Genomic DNA, 16,893 nt, shown 5'->3' on the forward strand with positions numbered 1-16,893 from the left:
TGTAGACACCACTCACAGCCATCGATGACACACACACACATGCTGTCATTACACTCACCGGCTGCCGATTCATGTTTTCTGGATTACTATGAAATCAGGCTGGATGAAATGAAACTCAGTAGAATAGGATGAGTTGTTACACTTGCTCATTTTTTTCCCTGAAAATGTTTAGACTAAAGTTTTGGAATTGTGCCTCAAACATCTTTGAGATTTATTATCGTTAACAAAGAAATTAAATTGATAGTCATATCATATACTGTATGACTCAGTGTATTTTTAAGTTATAGAGTTATATAGATTTCTATTTTTATTTTTTTGCCAGACAATGCATGGTGGTTGTTTACTGGCCCAAGTATCTAGGATGTCTTCAACAAGCCACACAATTAAAGATTATTCATGCCCAATACACCTTACTTTGTGTTCTAAACAAATCCCTAACGGATGATAAATATTGTTAGTGATGCCCGGCTTAGCAAAAATGAACCTAAATCCCAAAATTGCATGGACAAGTGCACTGTGCATCATGCATGCAAAACAAAAAGAATTTTTAAATAATTTTAAATTATCTTTTTCTGTTAAGAAATGCTGGTTGTCATAAAATCTTTGCATGCTAGGAAACTGTTAATTAATTTGAAAATACCAATTCTGTTGAACCTCGCAAGGCGGATATCCAGAGAGCAGAAAACAAAGCAGGGAACAACGTGTCTGTGGCCCCCAGCGTGGCAAGTGTCATATTCTGGCGCACATGAGTCTGATTTCAGATGACAAGATGGGAACAGCCCTTCATTTGAGGCACAGTAAGACACGGGGAGATTAAATAAAACTGTGCACTCTTCTAGAAAACTTTATTGCTTCCAGATGGATACAAGCTTCCTCTCAGCAGCGCTCCGGCAAAGGCGAGATGCAGGGGGCCCGACATCATGTCATCATGCAACTAATGTATGGACAAAAAGAATCAATTCTACACTGGCAGTGATCTGAGCTGCTAGACTTTATTACAGTGAGATTTCAATATACGTGTGGTCTGATATATATGCATTGATTTTAATAGCAGTGCTTGAAGAATCACTTTTAGTATTGCTTGTACTTAACATTAGTGATATGAAAAACATAAGTATTATATTACTCATACTCTTTGTGAGCCAGACATATATGATACCAGCTGAGAAGTGTTTTGTTACTTTTTTTAAGTGATTAGACTAACAATTTGTACCTGTTAGACAATAAAATGGCCAAAAAAGCTCACTTTGAAAGATGGACCCAAGCCATATCTAGAGACTTTTGCCAGTGGGCAAGAAGATTATGACACAAATAATAATTTTTTTGGACTTTTTTTTCAGTAAAAATCATATCAAAACAAGATAAGCGACACTGCATACAATATCAAGGCTTTGTTGTTTTTTCCCACTTGTCCATAAAATATTCCACTTGTTTTTTCCTCGTTTTAACTTAAAAACAAGTTGTTTACACATGGTAAAATACATTTTAAAAAATCTGCCAGTGCAGTAAGATAAAAACACACTTGTATTTAAGATACAACAAAACGAGTCTTAATATCTAATGATGCTTCCGTTTCAAGTAAATTTATCATGTTTCATAGATTTGTGGATATTTTAACTATAGGAATAGGAAAATTAGACTTTAAGAGCATGATTTTGCAGATTTTGAAGACTTTAAGGCAGGCTATTCAAATTTGACCAGCAAGTAACCTCATAGAAGCCTCTAGAAACTGCATAACAACATCCTAGTATCATGATAGTGAAATTTGCACAGGTAAGCACCACTCTTTCCTTCAGAAAATGTAAAAATCTTATATACTTCTCCATGTAGAAAATATCCCTGAATGTCTTTTAAATCTCATCTGTTCACCTGCATTCACAGGGTGCAGTTTGGCAGAGGGTCTCTTTGTCTCATCTTCTCCCTACTCGTTGTTGATGCGTGCAGCGCTCTCACAGATGAAACTAATACCGTGGTTTGAAAAGGGTCCAACTGCGGAAAGCCTGTGCCAGGTCAGCAAGCCACTCTTTGCCCCCATGTTGTGTGGGGCCATGTGGTTCCCAGCATGGCGTCCGAGAGCATATTTTCCACCTGTGCCTGTGGAAGCCTGTGTGCCCAGACCCACACACCAAAACCCAATATTTACATTTTTATATTGCCGTTTTCAAGCCCCCAGGATGCAAACAAAGGAGACAGCGTCTGTTTGTTCCCTGTGTGCAATTAGACTGTGACACTGTATATCCCTATTGTAATACAGAGGGGTCACACACTTGAACTTTGACTGTGTTCAGTACACAAGCCAGTTGATTGGCGTGCGTGAGACAATCTGATTGATAAATAGCATTTTAAAGAATCTATAAAACACAAACACTTTGCATGTGCAGTGCAGCTCATTACTGTATATTTTGGTTTTGGTCTGTGCATGCAGATTTCCATCATTGCACACCGCCCCTTGTGTGTTTTTGGCAATAAGAGTGCAATACTCTCCACTTTACTGTTTAGATACATTTTACTGATTTATCCATCAAGGTCAGCACAATGCAAAAAAAAGTAAAAAAAAAAAAGTTAATCAGATTCCAATTTGTGGTTCTGGACAGGCCTGGAACTTTTGATGCTTTTGTTTTGATTTCTGTTTTGTTTTGTTGTTTAATATTGGTTAATTAAATAAAATATATTTTTGCTAATTTATGCATTCGGTTACCAATAAGAGTGTAATGCTCTCTGCTACTATTAAAATACATTTCACTGATTTTTCTGTCAAGTTCAGTGGAAAAATAAATGCAATAAAAAGTTCCATTATCATCTAAATTTATTTTGATGTTTTGCTTTTTGTGGTTTCATTTAGCCACATTTTGTTTTGTTTTTAGCTACATTTTGTTTTCATTTGTTTGTTTAGTTATAGCCACATTTTTTTTTTTTTGTCAGTAAGGTCAAGTGTGTTTATAACAATTTGCCCTGCTGAAAACACTGCAGGCTTACAGCGAGATGCATTTCATGCAATGCAAAACTGCTCTTATGCTCATTCTTATGCTGTTGTGTACTTTTGGAAGCATGTACGTCTATCTCGTTGGGTCTGTAACCAGAGGCTCCTACTCCGAGTCTCAGGTGTTAGTAGAAGAGCTGAGCATGTCTCAGCATAATGACTCATTATTGATGCTAATGATGTTCTGCTCATTATTTTTAAACAGGCTCTAGAAATAAACAATTATCGTCACCTACTTTTCATTATGCTCCCGGCCAAAATTATTTGTGGATATGAAAGAGGAAAAAAATGTGATCTTTAAGACTGGATAGCTTAAATGTATAACATAATTTCATTAATGTAGCTAAATTGCTAAATTAACATTACTTATCAGCATATCTGAAGTTGAAAACATGTTTTTTTTTGGTTGATTGATGTTTATTGAAGAGTATACCATTATGTAGAGCTGACATTGACTCTGCCCAGCATTTTTCCATGCGGAGGATGGAGAATGTGTCTGGACTAAAAAATGTCCCCCTTCTGTCCCTCAGTACTGTGAAATGGGATCAGATAACCTCAGCGGTGCAATTAGCCTCAGAAATCTGAGGCTGAGCCAGTCAGTCCAGTTCCAGAGAGCTACACTGGGGCAGATGCTCCATGCTGACCGCAATGGTCAACCAAAGTCCTCAGAGTTCTGGGAAAAACAGGTCATTTTCAAAGATCTAGTACCGCAGCTTGTGTATGGTAAACCATCTAGCATTTGCTTGCATGACATGCTCGTTCAGCTCAGCGCTCATATAAATGGCTAAGTGATCAATGAAACAAAAGCTGAGAACTAAAGTCAATATGTTAGGATCTAATCTGAAACTAAATCATTTTAAAACGCACATAGAAGAAGAATGACATTGTGCATCTCTCATCTAATGTATTACTCCCTCTTAGAGATAAGTGAGCATGCATACAGGATATACTCTATAAAGTAATTAGATTCTGTCATCGTAGAAAGGAAAATCCCTGCAGTGGTCATATCTGATTATGGACTTAAAAAAAGCAGTTTAATCCAACCATGTTCTTTTTTTATTTTTATTGCACAGAGATTGTTCTTCATAGCTCAGAAGACCTAATTGAGTTCTTAGCTTGACTTTCATCAGATGTTTCTCCCAAAATTGCTACGGACACAACAGTTGAGATATAGTTTTGTTTTATGCCAATTTTAATATTAAATAATGTCTGATTTCATATTAATCTAAGATTTTACATGCCGACTCAAATTTGAGACTTCTGAAACTCTGACCTGTGAGATTATAAGGGTGTTTTGTCAGTACACAATCTGAGAAACAAAATATTGTCATATAATCTCATTGCTCTCAGAAGAAACAATTGAGATACTGAAGCGATCTCATGTGTGATTTTTTTTCCCCTATAGGTTCATCTCCTGAAATTAGCCATCATTTAAGCATTCTGTGCAAACATTTTAGCGGTGGAATACGACACAGTGTTTATATAGCATGCATCATTTACTTAAAACTGTTGCCTTCTGTATCAGTTGTATGATTAAAAAATAAAAAATAAAAGCATACATTTACAATCTCTGACCCAGGCACTTTGTTTGTATACGTGTACAGAGCCAGAGGTAAAATCAGCGCACACATGGCGTGAACCCGTGATCTAAATGAACTGCGTGGACTGGAGGCGTGAACTGCTCTGGCACCCAGATCAAATCACGGTGTTTGTACATTCAGAAGACAAACTGAAGTAAAGCCAAGGCCAATGCTAAGCAAATTCAGGGTTCAAAAAGTCAAACCCAGATCCCTTTGGCAAACAATCCTAGTCTCCCGCGCACTTCTGTGGTTGTGGCTGAATATGAGGCCAATTCACCCAGCTCTACTTTCATTTCTAAAAGGTGAGCTAACTGGCATGTTGTTTACGCTGGATTGGCTGTAGGTGATGCCATGAGAGAATTCTTCATTCTAATTTTAAAACATACAGTAGAAATACTGCTGGCCTCTAAAAAAAGAAACTCTATATATTATTTACGGTTTGTCCTCTTGTCAGCTCCGTGGCTAGCGGTGTCTTGAAGGGATAGTTCACCCAAAAATTAAACTTCTGTCATCATTTACTCATGACATTCCAAACCCATATGACTTTCTTCTGACAAAAGACAAAAAAGTGTCACAAAAGTATTAAAGGACAAACCTCATATTTTGAGTAAAAGTTACAATGGTGGGCAAGAATGTAAGTGACTAACAACTACATTTCAGTTTTTTATCAAACAAAGCTATCATATGGCTTCAAAATACTTATTACAAATACGTATATAAAATATATAAGTTTTATAAATATATATATATATATATATATACACACACACACCTCTGATCAGACGTTTGGAATAATTATTTATTGGGTGTTTATTATAGTAAATACAAACAGTAATATTCTGAAATATTATTATAATTTAAAATAACTTTTTTCTAATTGAATATTTCTCTTACTTTATTATAATATATAATAAAATAGAGATTATTTATTTTAAAGCATGATAAATCTTCGCAATATTATTTAATAAGTATAAAATATTATATATGTTTTGTTTTAATTTTATATATATATATATATATATATATATATATATATATATATATATATATATAATAAAAGCAATTTTCATAGGAGCCTTATAAAAATACGTCTTAGTAAATCTACTTCTAAAGAAGAATCTTCTTAGAGGACTTAGAGGTTTTTGCAACTGAAATCTTAAATCTTACACACAATAAAAAATTGGTTCTTCAGCGGCTCTTTGTGGTAGTTGAGGTGCTATATAGCACTGCTAGTGGTTCTTTGGCTCGTAATCATAGGGGAACCAATTTAAATTCTATATAGCACCAACTGTTTAAACTACCACAAAGAGCCACTGAAGAACCAATTTTTTATTGTGTGTAAGATTTAAGATTTCAGTTGCAAAAACCTCTAAGTCCTCTAAGAAGATTCTTTTTTTAAATGAGTACTTTTATCAGGCTCCCATGAAAATAACACTGGATAATTTTTGAAAATAAGGCATTTAACGATTAATAACATTTTCTTTGTCATTAAAGCATTGGTCTCAAACTCAATTCCTGGAGGGCCACAGCTCTGCACAGTTTAGCTCCAACCCTAATCAAACACACCTGATCCAGCTAATCAAGGTCTTCAGGATTACTAGAAACTTCCAAGCAGGTGTGATTTGGAGCTGGTTGGAGCTAAACTGTGCAGAGCTGTGGCCCTCCAGGAATTGAGTTTGAGACCAATGCATTAAAGTGAAATTACTGAACCTAATCAAAGAAGAATGCTCATTTAAAAGAAAAAAATCTAAGAAAAATCTCAGATGGACTCTAAATGTTAAGAAGTGAATTCAATAACAGCTGTTTCTGTTTTGTAGGTCTAAAGCAGTGGTTTTCAAACCTGTCCTGCAAGCACCCCTCCTCTGCACATTTTGTATGTCTCCCTTGTCAGACACACACAATTCAGGTCTTGCAGTCTCTACTAATGAGCTAATGAGTTGAATCAGGTGTGTCTGATAAGGGAGACATACAAAATGTGCAGGGCAGGGGTGCTTGCAGGACAGGTTTGAAAACCACTGGTCTAAAGCATGTGACATTGCAAATAAAACGCATAATCAGAAATTAAGCAACGGGAGATGTAAACAGAGGTATCACATCATCACTGAAATCCAACACACAGTGTTGTCATAGAAACAAGCACTGAAATGCCACATTGCAATCATGTAATTTGATATTGTGTTTGTCTGCTGGTTAATGTCCTTCAATCTCTCTCAGCTGTCTGTAGTGAGGGATCAGGGGCAATATTCTAATCTGTTATCCTTCGGCAGAAAAAAAGCACATGAGCGTCAAATAGAGAACCCCAGCATATCAGGATCTCGCTGTCATTTTTTGGCATTTTCGAGAGAACATTTGGTAAAGGCCATAGGGGGTTATTAGATGAATGCTTTCTGTGTAATGAGAGCTCTGGCTTAATAACATTAGCTTGGATCACAGATGAAAAGTACTGTCTATAAAGCTTACGCTGACTGAAAGTCTCTCTTGCACTCGGCAGCATTCACGCTTTGAAGTGCCTGCACAAAACAACAGCCAAAGACAGGAAGTACATGCCTCAGCTTCAAACTGCTGGGCGTGTTTCAAAATTGTTTCATTTTCCCCATTCGGTTTTGTTCCCTGATCAATCAAGCAGCGTAAATCAAGAATCCACTCTTTAAGAGCTTTTTTAATGAATGCCTCAAAGACGACAGCAAAGGTGGTCTTATATTCATATTTATGCACGTTTATATTTGATGCTGCTGCATTTTCCATATAAAGGCCCCCTCGGACACGTTTGCATATATTTCTAGTTACTAAAAATGTGGGTGGATTCCTTAAATAAAACCTAAAGTGAAAAACTACATGGCTTAGAGTTTCACTAATATTGAATGAAATCAAATCCTCCTAAAGTCATATGGTTATCTTAGTGTACTGATGCAGATAGTTTTGAGTATCATTTACTTGGACATTTACTAACAGTCCACAAGACTGACAGATGCCCTACTTTAGGTGGTCATAACAGTCAGCCGGAGTCCATTACCAACACAGCTGTTACACATGAGTTTCTGGCAGGACTAAGATTACCCCCTTTTCCCCCCCTATATATTTGGATTGTTATATTATTGTAGCCCTCTTTTGTTTGTGTAATTACTACAGTAGGGTACAATGCAGCTAAAGGCCGCCCACAGTTTGCTTACTTCTGATTCTAATGTTTACAGCGATCAACATATTGTATTGAATATTAATGGAGCAGCACACTTTTTGTGAAAATAAACGACAAAGAAGTGTATTTTTATTAAAAAGCATGTAAAAGGGATCTTTTTGGACCTTTTTAATGTTGCAACAAGGGGGCTTTATTAATTCACATGGATCCAGGAAAACGACTAAAAATGCTGGATTATGCATGCCAGGCTAGTTGGCGATGTCTTTTACTAAAGAAACATTACGCCCCTATACTGAACGCATAATATGCATATGCATGAAGTCACCGTTTTCACCAATTCACGTTTTCATAGTTTACACTGAAATGATAATGGTATCGTTTTCAAAAACGTGCACTTTGAAACCAAAACGCATAAAAATATTTCTGTTTTTTGAAGACAACAGAGTCTTGTAAACAACCCCTCAAAAAGTAGAGCCTAGCAACACTAAGATCACGAGTTCAATTCCCAAGGAATGCATAATCTAATAAAATGTATGCCTTTGTTGCAATGCAAGTCGTTTTAGATTTGTGTCTGCCAAATGCATAAAATGTCAAGTTAATCTTTTTGTTTAGCTCTAAATATAAGTGAATCTCATTGGCAACATATATCTGCAATCTTTTCTTAGATCAGCATGTGTCATTGAAGCAATGGCACTGTGGATGATGTCCCTTTGTTTTGCAAACTTCATAGAGACAGGTGTTTAAGAAAGCTGTGCTGTGGTAGAAGGATGTATAGGCCTATATTTCTGAAAATGCAACTTTTTATGTGTGAGTCTAGAGTTTGTGTGGTAATTGTAGTTCTATGTGTGCAGCATGTGTTAGTCCTTATGAAAATTAACCAAGGTTTTATTGTAGTAAAAGTGTTGTTACCATGTTTTTGGGGCTGTATTGATTACCCTTTGTATAACCACAGTTTTACTACAAATTGTTAAACTATGGTTAATGTAGCAAAACCATGGTTAATTTGTGGTTAGTATGGTTTAACTATAGTTTTTTTGTTTTGTTGTTTTTTTCTTTTATTTGTAATAAAACCATGGTTAATTTTCATAAGGGAGGCCTATAAACATAACCAAAGTATGTGAGAGAAAGAGACCCAATGATTCTAAATTCAAAAGCGATTAATTCTAATAAAGTCTCTGTCTTAATAAATCTCAGTAAGAGCTTTTCTCTTTGTATTACTACAAGACATATTTATAGGCCTAGTAACCAAAATAAGAAATAGTGACTCAAATGCAATGATTCATTCTAAGATTTCGAATGAAATTATTTGTTCTAACATTCTGAAAGTAAACAGGAGTAGCATGCGATCACCATGGAAACGGCGGGCGCTGCTCACCTGTAGGGGTCTCGGGCTGAATGGGCGTCCATGTTACCCGCGTCTCCGTGAGAACCACGTCGTGGCTCTTCTTCCCGATTTGGAAGATTCCTCTCACAATAGGTTCGTCCGGTCTGTATTTCTTTTCTGTTCGGCCCTTATCGGCGTCATCCGTGCATAACTGAGGGGCCGAGACGGAGCGTTTCTCGTTTTGCTGTTTTCGCTTTTTCTTTTTTGCCTTGACTCGCTTTCTCGTCCCGCGAGGAGACACCGGTTGCGCCTCGCGCAACTCTTCCTGACTCTCCGACCACGCGTTGAGCACATTTATTGATTTACACGGGGATTCAAACATAACGACAATGCTTACGGGGCAAACTCGCCTTTGTGTATTAATTTACCAGCTCTCGGTCGCTAGGCTCTTGAGGAAGCTTCTCGTCTCCATGCACCTCTAGAGCGCGCGCGCCCGCTGGGCTTTCTTAGCCGAGCACGCGCGCTGCCCCCACTCGCATTTAGTCTGTTATTACTATTTCAAATAATCATTTCATTTGTGTGCCAATGTGGAACAACTGCGACAAGCCGTTTTAACATTTAAACTATCCATTTTATGTTACTTGGAGACTTTTCATGTTTAATGAAAGGTTAAAGTGCTAGAGCTAGTGAAATTGAAAAAAAAAAAGATTGGAAAACCAACTAGAAATGTAAAAAAAGGCTACTAGTTAGTAGTAGGCTACTACTAGTAAAGCACTGGCCTGCTTAGCTGATATGATTTCGCTATAGAATTTAATTGCAAAAAAGTCACTATTGAATTAATTTTAATGCAATTAGGCTATTATTGATTTTAAAAGTAGGCCTACTATAGACACTATAGTTAGTTAAATAATAAACGTCTTAAAATAGAACAGGAGTTAACAAAAATATTTTAATTTTGTTTAACAGTGATGGCACTTACCCTATGCGACAGTATTTCTATGGATTTTATTTTTTGTGTATGTTAACAAATAGGTTGCCTCAGACTTGGACGACTGAATGTGTTTTCTTATTCTAATGACTGCATGCCTGGTTTATTTGGTGTGCTTAACTATTAGCCCTAGTACGAGGTGAACAGGTGTAAAAAAGTCTTCCTCACACAGCACCTTGGACAGTTCCTGAATGTGACCAAAGCTTCTGGGACTAAGCACTTTACTCCCAGTGGATGGTCCCCTTTTTATATGCCAAATGATTTTATAAATGTTTTGTCAACAGTCTCAATGAAGTCGTATAAATTAAACGCATTTCTAAAGGACAATGTAGTAATGTAGTCGTGATGTCTTGTATTTCTCCCATCTAGCCTCCAAAAAATCTTGCACTCAGCGAAAAGGATTTTACAAGTTTTTTTTATTTTGTTTATATATATACAAATATATAAATTGAAATATATTCAATTTATCTTCGTACGCTTCTAAGATATGCTGGGGCATTTCAATAACTCTCTTTTACATCATTATCTATTTATCTTCATTATAATCTATATTTTGCGTGTGTGATAACTTTAACTTAATTTAATTATGAACAAAGGCTTTTCTGCACTTCAATAAAACACAAATATCCGATTCATTTTAAGAAGATTTGTTTGCAGGCGTGGCATGAACAGTTGTGGATTATAAACGAATCGAGGACTAACATAGGCGAGGACGAATTCATTTACGCTGATGTGTGATGTGAGTTTTTTCCTCGAGAGGTATTTGGTGATATAGTGTATTTAGAAATTCCAAATATTTTTTAGAGATGAATTTTTTTTCAAATATTTTTTGAGGTTAAGTAATTCACCGACATTTCGTGATGCTGCATGTCATGTTATTTTTAGATTTTTTTTTGTTTTGTTACCCCTGTATGGTTTTAAATACACCTGGATAATTTCAGACTTTATGGGGTGCATTTATATCGTGGCTCTGCGTTGGGCTCCTCTGTGCTGATTTAATATTTATTTTAGCTGTAGGCAATGCGTTCAGGTAAGAAACACTCTTATTGCGCACTAAAGCAGCAGCTTAAGGTTAGTTAAAGCCTTCTAACAATGAATATCCTTTAGGACAGACTAAAAATATGTGTTTAATAATATTCAAGGGTATAAATTCACATGACCTTGAGATTTAATATTAATAGTTTCAAAATTTAGCCAACCATCTAAACTATTCATCACACCAAACCTTTGATACTGTAGCCTAGATTTTGAGACTAACATGAATCATTTTTGTTCATCTGTGTTTCTATCTGAATAATCAGATTAGAGCAAGTATGTGTTTTAAAGAAAATTAAAATCATTATGTATGCAGGTAAAACATATTCTGAAGGGCTGGGAGTGCATTACATAAATGACTGTAATAATGCTCAGTTCAAAACCATTTGTTTTATTTCTTAAACCTCCATCATGAACTGATACACACATACAACAGTCTCAAAACTAGAATCACTTTGAAATCAACCTCTTTTTTGGTTGCATCTTCATTGTTTGTTCCTTCTTCGCAACCAATTAAAATTTCCAGTCGAAAATACCCGAATAGTTAGAGCAGACTAATTCAGTCCATTATTTATTTTCCATCTTAGAAAGACAGGCCTCTCGATCAGCTTTTACACAGGGTGAATTTAAAAGGTGATAGTCAAGCTTTTATGTACAACACTGAGACTCTAACACCGAATTTCCCCCCCACCCCCCAGCACTCAAGCAATTCGCAATTCCACAAATGATCACTGATTGAACGTAACATTAAACGGGATTCAGAGGATGGGAATTGTGCAACTCTGCATGATTTTACAGTAATTCATTGCTAAGGCAACATTACAGATTTTTAAGCACTTGCCTGCTGGTTATAACTAGATTGAGTACTGTATAAACAAGAGATAAATCAGTTTTATAAAACATTAACATGAGGGGTTGCATGGAATGATGCAGGGATCTGACTTTATAAAAATTAACAATTCTATACAAAATCACAACAAAATAATTCAGTATGGGATAGATAAGTAGTAAAATGTAATAGGTTGAAAAATATATCAATCTCTATTAATTTCTATAATTGGCCCAGTATTGGATTAAAAATTGCATAGATTCCAAATTATTGCTTGTGATTTTGTAGCATGGATAATTAACACATTCTGAAGAAGGTCACGCCTGTTCCCACCTGTGTGTGACCGCAACGTAGAAGCGCTATAGAATACAATACATAAGGTGAACGAGAATAAACGAATTCTCTCTTCTCCTAAAGGCAGTAACAACAATAAATACGTACATAAGATTAAGCATATAATGTTGTTGCTCTTTTTGCATCAGCCATAACAGAATACCGTGACGAGCAGTCTCACAAATGTCCGTTAGAATCACGAGTCGTGAAATATCGCGTTCAGCTGGGCGTTCATGACCCGCTCGTGATGCGAGTGCCCTTCGTACGACATAATGTTCTCCATGGGTACATCACAGCGCTGCGTGGAGCCCGCGTAAAGAGACGCGTGTCCCTGCGCGCCGGCCAAGCCCGCCGCCTGATAGTGCATGGTGAAGGCGTAGTTCTTCTCGAATTCCGACGAATGCTCGTGTTTGAAGGAAAAGTTCCCATTGACGCTCAAAGGCGGGCTAAGGGGTCCGTCAAACGCGGGACTGGTGCAGTCTGTGAGCGCGGTGTCAAAGAACGGCTCCAGTGCGCTCCCGTACGCGTGCGGCTTGACGTGAAAGATGTGAGAGCTGTCCATTGTACCGTACGGAGGGCTGGGAAGACCGGGAGTCTGGTAGGAGTAGGGAAGAGCGGAAAAGGAAGCACTTGCTGTTTGCATATGAGGGGGCATCTCTTGGCTCTGCTCGGGGAGAAAAGTTCTGGGGTTCAGTTGGAGGCATCCTGCTACCAAATTGGTCGTGGGCTGGGACAAGCCCTTGCACAGGGCCTGCACGAAAGACATCAGATCCGGGCTCTTGCCCGACCTCAGGGTTTCCGAAAGCGCCCAAATGTAGTTCTTGGCCAGTCGGAGCGTTTCGATCTTGGAGAGCTTTTGCGTTTTGGAGTAGCACGGCACAACTTTGCGCAGGCTCTCGAGCGCGTCGTTAAGGCCGTGCATGCGGTTCCTCTCCCGGGCGTTCGCCTTCATGCGCCTCATTTTGAACCTCTGCACACGCGCCTTGGTCATCTTCTTCTTCTTGGGTCCCCGTCTTTTCGGCTTGGTGTCATCGCCGTCTTCTTCCTCCTCCTCTTCCTCCTCGTCATCCTCATCTTCGAGTCGGTTGAGTCCCACTTCGTCGTCCTCCATATCCTTATGCATGGGCACGCTGGTGTTCTCCACGTCTCGCTCGTCTTGGGAGCTGCTGTGACACTTGTCGGTCCAGTTCGAGCTGGTTTGAGACTCCAGCATCATGCTTTCCTCGGTGTAAGACTTCGTCATGTTTGAACTCTGTAAAGTGATAAATAAAGCCTTTAAACGTCCATTCAATCACATTTTCTGTATTATCTTTCAAATGAGAGCCATGCAACCCTTAAGAAATTAAATGCGCTACGCTGCACGTCCAAAATGCAACAACACATGACCTGTGGATGAATCATAGCTGCTTACTTTATGCAGCTTTATTATGTAACATCATCAGTGTTTCCTAATCAGATAGAGTCCTTGTTGTTCATTTTGAAATAAAGCATGAATGAATTTGATAAGGAATCTATACAGGTCTTTTTATTTTATAGGTATTCAGAAACAAAATCTAATTTCTGGTTAGATTTGGAATAAATTAGTCTGAATTCTCATAAGCAATTGGTATAGCCCTCAAAAGCAAGATATAACTTGTTTTTAACTTGTTTTTTCCTAAAATCAAGTGTTGTAGCAACAGCATATCAGAGGTTTAGACATTAAGATTGTAAAAAAGTATTTATTAGTCCCTTTACATGAAAATTCGTCGGGTATAATTGCATTGCAAAAAAGGTTTTCATTATGTTAACAGAATGAAATACTTTTTTTTTTTTTATCAGCAATTAAATTGAAACGCGCAATTAACGTGTCATTGCACGTTAGCACTTCTTCACTATCTAACGTAACAATAAATTTACGTTTTCAATTTTTGCGGTTGATTTGTGGGTTTTACGAAGTATATGCTTATAAATTAAACGTCTGTTCAGATGAGTTTACCACAACGTTTTCATCATCATAAGAATGATCTGAATGCGAAATAGTTCAAAATAAATATGTGAAATATAGACAGATTTATTAAAGAGAGAAACATGACATACCTAGGATTTGTTGAATGTCTTGTTATGATAGTTTCATGCCCCTCGTGGTGGTGTGGGAAGTCCTGCGGATTGAAGCCTAATGTGGCTGCGCCGATGGGATGCTCTGGTTATATAGCGGTGCTGCTGATGCTGGAAGATGCGAGTGGATGTCTGTCTGTGGCTGCCTCTACAGTCCCACCCTGCGCCCGTGATTGGCATCTGGCCCCGCCCCTTCCCCCGGCACGCGCCATATGGCCGGCTACGTCAGGAAAACTGCCTCAAGCGTCACGTGATCTCTTCCATTTGTATTCGCCAGAGCTCCGTATTCCGTCCCTTTGTGGCCGAAAGAAAGTGGCCATCTGTCGCCAGTTAGAGACTCCGCGGACCTGTTTGTACCCGCAGGATGGATTAACCCTTTCAAGCGTGGGACACATTCAATCACGACCGGCTTGGCTACATCCCGTTGTCTTAATGCGGACAATTCCTTATGCGTGTCCATAAATTAGCTCATAATCACTCAGTAGGTTTTGTCACTAATTAAATAGGTCCTGTCTATAGCCTAAATACGCCTAAATTATATAACATTTAAATTCGATTATAATTATTAGTAGGATATTGTTATATTTTCATTACTATTCGTACTTATTATTATTTGACTTGACTAATTAGGCCTAGCCTATTTAAAAAATAAATAGCCTAAATAAATCTAATTTTATGCTGAATTACAGCCTATATGATTTTTGAGAATTTTGTGGTTTGTTGGGGTGGATTTGTTGCTAATCTTTCACAAATATCTCTTGATATTGATTGTAAACAGTGATTGCAAAGTCTGGCTCGAGACCCCTCTTTTCAGCGCTGGTCGGTGGGCACGCGAGTCACACGCGTCCTGACAAAAAGCCTGTTTCACGGCTCACTAACCTGATCCAACGTCCGAAATCTGCTGTTTTCTATTCAATTTAATATCATTGCCCCTCCAACCCCCCTAAAAAAAGATAGACCAACGTGATGACCGTTGAAAAGGCGAGAACATAAATGAGGGAGTAACTATAGACAGTAGCATTTAAACGCACGTGGAGAGTTTGTGCTTTGAGGAAATAGTAGACTATTTCTTCCCTGGAATTATTTACATTATTTATATGACACCTGACAAGTAACAGAACCCTTTTCATTGTAAAGGTGGGTGCATGATCTAATCATGTCTCAATTAATCGTGCATTTAGTAGTTTTGAGAGCATTGCCTTTAAAATATTTTATATTTTTGCTATAATTTAAGCTTGCTCGGCTTTGAATTTATCAACTTCATGAGAAGCATATTAAAGATTTTTATGCAGGTTTTACATTTGTTTCGTTGAGGCAATGCAATTATTTTTCTTCTCTCCAAATCTTGAGTCGAGTATCTCGTCTCCTCCCATGCTGTTTGTTCATGCGTGGAAAATATTTCATTTCCATTGTTTGCTTATCTGTGCTTATATCTCCTGACATCTGTTAATGGCCTACCGCAGACATTTGATAACCAGGTAACCGTGAAGTGTCCACGAACACTCATGGGCTCTGAGTGCTGCTAATCTTTCTCATAAAAATCGACAAGTTTGTGCCGGTCAAAGGTCCGAAAGGAAGCCGTCTGTATATGGCGCTGTTGCCATGCAAACCAAGAGATGTGAGGAGAGTGATTTCAGCACCACTGACAGCAACTCAGTGGACTTATGCATTCCTCGTTTCTTCAGCATCCCACATATTGACACTCTTTATTTTATCTGCTATTACAAATTACAAGAATATAAATATATAGACTCTGTATGATGTCATATTACATTGCTTTGCACAGACTGATATTTTCTCTCGCTTAATGCTGAGGTGAATAGCTAAATAAAAACCTAAAATTGAGATTATTGCTTAAATGGATAAGCCTATATAAAATAATGTATCTGCGGTTATATTTATATATAGCCTATTTTAGGCATTATTCAATGACTTTGAGGGATCGACTTCATAAAATATCGTAGCTAATTGATAGACTAGTTCTAGTTCACACACATGTTAAGTACCGATACAAAAGGAACAGAAGTAGGTTGCTTCCTGTAAGCTTCCGCTCTCGACACAGAAAGCACAATACGAGGTCAAGCCAATGATATTTATTAATTATTTGACCTTTAACGCCCTCTGCTTAAACCAACAGGCCTCTCCTCCGACTGTGGATCAGTGGATCTAAACCAAATCTCTCTCTGCTTGAATGGCTCTCCCAACTGAATAAATCCCTATCTCTTATTTCATTGCGAGTTGCTCTAATTACTTATGCAAAAATGCAGATTTGTATTAATTAGTTTGTCCGCTGATTAGTTCTGTGGTATTCTGGCGTAATAAATCATGCAGAGGCACTCGTTTTGGCTGGTGACCCATCTGTGCAGCTCTGTGGATTCAGTGTTTCTCTAGTTCAAGGGCTCGTTTGGGTTGCAGGTAAGGCCACCTGCTGCATATGGGGCCAGTGCGGCCTCTCGGGCTCGCTTCAACAGCGTTTCAATTCACACACAAGAAAACAAACGGCTAACATGGGTAAAATCATTTCCTTTAACAAGTCGTTAATGTTGTATAGCCTAATGAAAACATCAGTAGGCCTAGCCTGTATCATGTAAGCC

General features: G+C 37.8%; 2 protein-coding genes across 2 annotated transcripts in view; both read right to left on the reverse strand.

Moving 5' to 3' along the window:
• Positions 1–9,575, reverse strand: part of cerkl (CERK like autophagy regulator) — a 56,131-nt gene extending 46,556 nt beyond the window's left edge. Inside the window, exon 1 of the mRNA XM_079426552.1 lies at positions 9,072–9,575. Coding sequence (XP_079282678.1) covers positions 9,072–9,402 — 331 coding nt within the window. The 5' untranslated portion in view covers positions 9,403–9,575. The remainder of the gene's footprint in view (positions 1–9,071) is intronic.
• Positions 9,576–11,415: 1,840 nt separating this feature from the next.
• neurod1 (neuronal differentiation 1) lies at positions 11,416–14,437 on the reverse strand. Its single transcript, XM_079426783.1, has 2 exons — positions 14,282–14,437; positions 11,416–13,457 (listed from the first exon to the last, which is right to left on the reverse strand). The coding sequence occupies exon 2, from the start codon at positions 13,446–13,448 to the stop codon at positions 12,402–12,404; it is 1,047 nt and encodes a 348-aa protein (XP_079282909.1). The 5' UTR covers positions 13,449–13,457; positions 14,282–14,437; the 3' UTR covers positions 11,416–12,401.
• Between the last annotated feature and the right edge of the window lie 2,456 nt (positions 14,438–16,893).

The sequence above is a fragment of the Barbus barbus genome, assembly GCF_936440315.1.
Source record: "Barbus barbus genome assembly, chromosome: 10".
Classification (NCBI taxonomy): domain Eukaryota; kingdom Metazoa; phylum Chordata; class Actinopteri; order Cypriniformes; family Cyprinidae; genus Barbus; species Barbus barbus.

Excerpts from the sequence above, each read along its gene's own strand:
- neurod1 (XM_079426783.1), bottom strand. The coding sequence starts at position 13,448 with ATGACGAAGTCTTACACCGAGGAAAGCATGATGCTGGAGTCTCAAACC.